The 6,252-nt window shown below is 41.3% G+C and overlaps 1 protein-coding gene across 1 annotated transcript; it reads right to left on the bottom strand.

The window, feature by feature from the left end:
• Positions 1-265: 265 nt before the first annotated feature.
• On the bottom strand, positions 266-3,940 carry Ssxa1 (synovial sarcoma, X member A1). The gene is made up of 4 exons (NM_001205086.1): positions 3,875-3,940; positions 3,309-3,423; positions 2,909-3,007; positions 266-478 (listed from the first exon to the last, which is right to left on the bottom strand). Exons 1-4 carry the CDS (start codon positions 3,938-3,940, stop codon positions 453-455), a joined length of 306 nt encoding a protein of 101 aa, NP_001192015.1. The 3' UTR covers positions 266-452.
• Positions 3,941-6,252: the final 2,312 nt, after the last annotated feature.

The following is a 6,252-nucleotide window of genomic DNA, read 5'->3' as shown; positions in this document are numbered from 1 at the left end:
ATTTTTCTTTCTCAATAGGATGGTAACATCATACAGGGTGCTTATCACAATAAAAACAATGCTAAAGTAACTCAGGGTATATTGTATGAGTAGAGCTATGAGAGTGGTTCAGGCAAAATAGGATCACTACTTATGGTTCACAATTAATAAGGATAATGCTTGTAGAAGGTATGGAGTAAGATGCTTATAGAGTTCTTGTGAAGAAGAATGCTAATGAACTGGTGAAAAGCAAGAGACGTGGTAACACAGTGCTTGAAACAATAAGAGCAATGTTAAGAGAAGTACATGGACACGCCAAGAACAGTGCATATAGAGTAAAAACTCAGTACAAAGACAGTCCTTAGCACTTAGAAGGTACAATGATGCTTAACTTTCTGTGCTGAGAATTTTTCTTTCTGATGCTTAGGATTTTAGAATTGTGCCCATAATCTTGAGGCCTATGATGATCTTCTTCACACCACGGGATTCTTCCTCTTATCTGAGACAGAAAGGCAGGGAAAAAAGCAAGTATCAGAGAGAACCTTCAACTCCCCCTCTGTCACTGCAAAACATGCATGTTCCTGTTCTGCAAGAACTTGGAGTCCATGTTCCCCAAACAAAGCCTCTGCTAAGAACTCAGTGACTGTCTCAATGGTCTCTGAGTTCCTTGGTTAGCAGAAGGTGTGGCCTGCACATTAAGAGCTGACCTGGGATTTAGAAGCCTGCAGCATCCTGGGTGGAAAAGGTTCTAACATAATTAACAGGGAGTTGACAGAGCATGGGATATTGCATTCAGCCATTATAGTGCACCACAGAGGACTACAAGTGGATGATTGTCAGGTCCTCATGACCATGTGGGATCCCATATTATAGGAGAAATGTATATAACCCAGGGTATACAAAATGTGTCATAGGGTCACTTACAGTTCCAGTCTTTTCTCCTCCTTCTCCTTCTCCTTCTCCTTCTCCTTCTCCTCCTTCATCTCCTTCTCCTTCTCCATCTCCTCCTCCTCCTCCTTCTCCTCCTCCTCCTTCTCCTCCTCCTCCTTCTCCTCCTCCTCCTTCTCCTCCTCCTCCTCCTCCTCCTCCTCCTTCTCCTCCTCCTCCTCCTCCTCCTCCTCCTCCTCCTCCTCCTCCTCCTTCTCCTCCTCCTTTTTCCTCTTCTTCCTCTTCCCCTTCCCCTTCTTCTTCATCTTCATCTTCTTCTTCCAGGTCACTGATTTCTTCATATATCACAGGCTTCTTCTTTTCCCTTAACTGATGACTCACTGGTCTTCTGAGTCCTGAGATTGAGAAGGGTTAGTACATGGGAGCTGGGTGCTGAGAGGATTTAAGAGTTTTGTTTCATCAGAAAGTATAGAGCTTGGACCTCACAAGTGTCCATGAGCTTTTTGTCAAGCACTTGTTCTTAACATCTTCTAACACAGACAGACCAAGACAGCAGATCCTCCCCACTCTGGACCAAAGACCAGTTCAATAAGAGCCTTCCCTTGTAACCTATTTCATCCAACATGTACCTGAGAGTGCATATATTAGCTGAGACACTGACTGCAGTGAAGCACTTAATTAGGTTACTATGGGTAACAAAAGGATTGGTAATTTAGCTCAGAGATGCTGGAATTTTCCATAAACAGCATAAACAGACTGTTTAAAGTAAAAACTGGAACAAAAAATGGCATCAACAAAACCAACTTGTAGAGATCAAGCTCCACATTTATGAATCTATTATATTTACTGTGGTAGCCTATGGAATCTGGCTTGCTTAACTTCAGAGTTACAGGAATACTGGAAATTTTTATGGCTTTTATTTATTTATTTATTCTTTCTTTCTCTTCTTTTTTATTTCTTTTCTTTTTAGAGCTGAGAAGCCAGAACAGAAGAGCTAGGGAACCCATTTGACCATATTGTTGATGACTATGTATGCTAATCAAATACACAAGGCCTGTGCAATTGAAGCTCACATGGTAGATCAAGCCTATGTCTGATCATTAAGGAAACTAAGTCCAGGGAACTATCTTAAGTCTGAGGCCATCTGGGAGCTGTAGCATGAGGCCCAATCTTAAAAATTCCATACTACTGTCTCTGTGTCCCCTTTCACCTATATTCTATCTCTTACCCAGTCTGTGAGAAATATATGTATTCATCTGTGTGTCTGTGTATGTGTCATGCATGTAGAGTAGGAAAATGATCTAATACTATTCTGTGCTAGGCATGGTCTGCTTGCCTCCAGTCCCTGCCTCTATTTAGTCAGGATGATTCCTGGAGTCTAGGAACTCAATGCCAGCGTGGAAAGGATATAGACTGTGTTTCTGAACACATAAACAGACAACTCCTTTCCAGGGTGAACATATAGAATAAAATTCAATTGAGAGCACAAGCTGTATTCCATTAATATATCTTGATGTAATAATAGGTAGCATTTGTCTTTCTTTTATTTGAGTATGTGCTGTTATGATACAGATTCTGAAGGTTTAGATAGACTTTATTGTTTAAAATTATAGTTATTACTGTGATTCATGAATAGTATTTTTCAGGAAATACATAGCTTTATAAAAAAGAAGTATTTCAAGCATGGACACTCATAGAAACTTGTACTGGGTGCACGTGGAGCTCAATATTAGCACTCAAAGTGTTTCATATCTCTCTGATGTCTTTAAACAAATCAGCCACAACTGAAGCTGGCTATTCTCCTCTTACCAATCTCACCCTCCTTCCAGGTCCACCCAAGCATCTAAATATTTAACATTTACCTACTGTCAAAGAAGATATACATTCTCCTTTTGCACATTTAACTTTTTTGTGGTGTCCATATACTTAACTTTTGACATCACTCTTCCCTCAGCACCGAGCTCAGGAAGATTTGTCTGCAACCCTCACTGCTACTTGACCGAAAAGTTTTCATGTGCACAGCCCCTCCATGTCTACTCACCTTGACTCTCGTGGCTGGAAACTTCATCAGAATCACTGAGCACAGATTTTGTGACCCGTTCCTTAGATTCCATGAAATCTGGGAGATGGGCTCTGAGGCCTAGAAAGAAGCAAAATGTTTCTTCCTTATCACACAACTGAGAAGAGGAATGCAAGGGGCTGGCTCTGGGAGGATATAAGACAACACTGTACACCTGAACAAAGGCCTGCTGGGGAGCAAATGCAGGCTACAGGGATGCATGCTAAAGTGGCTGTTGCCTGCCCTCAGCCCTGCATAGGATAAAAATGAGCAGGATATTCAGCAGTTGACATGTCATTTCTCTTGAAGAAGAGGCAGAGAAGCCATAGTATAGAGAGGGCCTGGAGGGTCTGGCTTGTCTGAACCCAGAACTCACTCTTACCTAGATTAGTCATGGTGGTGTAGTTTCTTTTCATATACACATATGTGATCTTCTCTGAACGGCTCAGCTTTTTCCACTCTTCCTTAGAGAAGTATTTAGAGATATCCTCGAAGGCCTAGAAAAGCAGGAAAATTTCAATCTGACAGCCAATCTGCTGTGAATGTGTGCCCTTCAGCCTAGAGCATGTCCTCAGCTCCTACACCTCCACGCAACTTGTGGGAATTAGAGAAAGCTCCTGATGGGTGGATGTGAGAGCAAAGAGAGAAGCTATGGACACACTGTCCAGTCTCCTTCTTAGTATGTGATAAGAGTTTCATTGTTTGCCTCCCAACTTTAGGTACCTTTAGGAACAGGATATTCTGGAGTAATTTGGAAGACACCAAATTATTGTAGCACAAGTTCACAGACCAAACATGTTCAGAGATGCTGGAGAAAGATCCTCTGACATTGTGTGGCCTACTGTGTACCTGATGCTTCTCCACAGTGCTTCTGCATTCATCTACTGAGAAATCTAAATCCCCATAGCATTCCCTGGCCACACCTCTGCCCCATGAAGGTCACCTCACCTGGCATGTCTCCTCTGGCTTGTGCTTAGTTTTTCCGAGGTTCACTGAATGAGACCTTCTCTTCATGGTACTAGGGATGCAAATATGCTTGAACACTTTAAGCCTGAGGAGGGAGGACAGCACCAGCCAATCACCTAAAATTAAATTCTATTTTCTCTTATGGCTTGTTTGTCCCTTGAAAAGTTACATGGAGAAAAGCCTGGACATAGACATATCTGGATTAGCAATGACAGGGTTTCTATGACACAACTGAGATGTGTTTGAGGCTCCAAAGCATGTTGGCTACTGATGTTACTAGTCCTCCTGGATGTGTCCTGAATTGAAGGACACACAGAAAGATCTTGTTGGATGTGTCAGGTAGAAAAGAACAGTCCCCTACATTCTCACCAGAATGTAAGAATGTTGATTTTATAAGTGAGGGAAGAGGGAGTACTGTGGAGGGAGATAGGATAATGATTACCAAAGAACAGTTGGAGAGGAGTAATGAGTAGGCAAGATGACCATGGTTTACAATCAATCAGTTACTATTAAAGAGAGGAGTCATAAAGTAGAGAGACCAGGTAAATGTTTAAGGACAGGCAGCATTGATCACCCCAATTTGATGATAATCTACTGTGTACATATCTTTATTTTCCCACCATATTCCAAAAACCTGCAGGGCTGTTATATGTTCAGGAAGCAAGAGACAAAAATCAGAAAAAGTAGTTCTTAGGAAGTCAGGCTTGGTGTTGAACAACAGTGACCCAAAGGTGTTTTTCATGAGGTAGTAGAATAAATGTGCAGCATATTTTTAGAGGTTAAAACTTATTTTTCTAGAGCCAAAAAAAAAAAAGGAAAAGGAATCAGAATGAGTTTTTATACTCAAAATATACTTTCATTTCATGAAAGTGGAATTTTTCTTTCCAGGCATTTTAGCATTTTATTTCTTTTAAAATAGAAATAAGGTAAATGTATGTGGAAGTGTGGGGGTGTTCATTTTCATGCACTTGTACATGGAGGCCAGTGTTCAATCTCAGGTGTCATGCCTCAGGAGACATTCACCTCATTTTTAAGACAGTACTTTTCCTTGGTACATGAAATTGCTAGGAAGGGAGCTTCAGGAAACTAGCTGTCTCCACTGCTTCAGAGCAGGGAGGTCAAGAGCCTGCCTTCTTTCTTAGCTTTGGACATCAAGCAGAGTGCTGGAGATTGAACTTGGGCCTCATGTTTGCAAGGCTACTGTTTATCAACTGAGCTCTTTTCCCAGGCCACTCAAAAATTTAATATACACACTCTCACACATACACCCCACAAATGCACATTGAATTTATATCTGTACACAGTGTGATATTTCATTATATGTTAGTGTGTCGGTACATGTGTAGGTTTTTGTTTTTGCCTTTGAGACTGGCCCCAACTCCGGTTCAAGGTATCTTCCTGTCTCAGTCTGCTGACTGGATTAGATTTATAGGCTTATGCTATGGTGCATTCCCATGGTGTGCAGTTTTGAATGTGGTGTTCAAGTATACAGTGGTGATACAACCTCTCTAAAGGATGGGTTTTGGTTGATAAGGAAATGAATGCATAAGAATTTAGTGACTATTACTGGGTTCATCTGGAAATTATATGAATGAAGCCAAATAGAATCTGTGAGACAACAGGACCAGACATTGTTGTAGCTTGTCAAAAGACCCTCACTCACACAAAGACCGCAGAGACCGTCATCATTGCAAAACGCATGAGGATTTTACTTATCTAACATGTTAGGGAACCCCTCTCAGCATGCAGGCCGGAGGAGAGACCCGGAACAAAAAAAAAGAACACACTTTTTATAACTTTGTAAGGGCCAGATATAGGCACCAGGGTAGTTTGTCTTATTTTAATTGGTATAGCCAATAACCTTTTTAGACATTGGTTGGTTTGTATAGACTGGCTCTCATTTTGTCTGTCCTTGAGGTTTTTAGTGTGAGGTTGGGCAGGGGAATTGTTAATCTTGTTTTTGACTGTTAAAACTATGTTTCTATATTTGTTTAGTCAGCCAGCTTTTTATCTGGCTCTGTACTTAGCCTGCTAGTACAGTTTGGAAAGTCTTTTTGAAGGGGGAAGGTACGGGGTAGTCTTGAATTTATTTTGGATATTACAACATGATTCACAATGAGGAAATATAGCTCCTTTGATAGTAGAGCACCCAAGGCTGGCCTTGGAGACCAAGACACTTGGCACTTTATCTGTCTGATGTAGTAAAGCACTGTCTTGGGCAGAGGCCATTTCCTCCTCTACCACTGAGGAAATCTAGGAGCATCTGGCTGTTTTAGGGATTTCTTGTGCTGGGGGTAGTATTGTTTCCCTCATAAATACTGACATTGTACTCGACGTTGTACTCTCACAGTACTAAATGA

Source organism: Mus musculus, chromosome X, assembly GCF_000001635.26.
Source record: "Mus musculus strain C57BL/6J chromosome X, GRCm38.p6 C57BL/6J".
NCBI classification, from domain to species: domain Eukaryota; kingdom Metazoa; phylum Chordata; class Mammalia; order Rodentia; family Muridae; genus Mus; species Mus musculus.
The sequence above is the reverse complement of the archived record's forward strand: the minus strand, read 5'-3'. Positions and strand labels throughout refer to the sequence as shown.

Coding starts and splice junctions, on each gene's coding strand:
- Ssxa1 (NM_001205086.1), bottom strand. CDS start 3,940: ATGAAGAGAAGGTCTCATTCAGTGAACCTCGGAAAAACTAAGCACAAG. Junction 3,424..3,874: donor AGCCAGAGGAGACATGCCAG/GTGAGGTGACCT, acceptor CTGCTTTTCTAG/GCCTTCGAGGATATCTCTAA. Junction 3,008..3,308: donor CACCACCATGACTAATCTAG/GTAAGAGTGAGT, acceptor GCTTCTTTCTAG/GCCTCAGAGCCCATCTCCCA.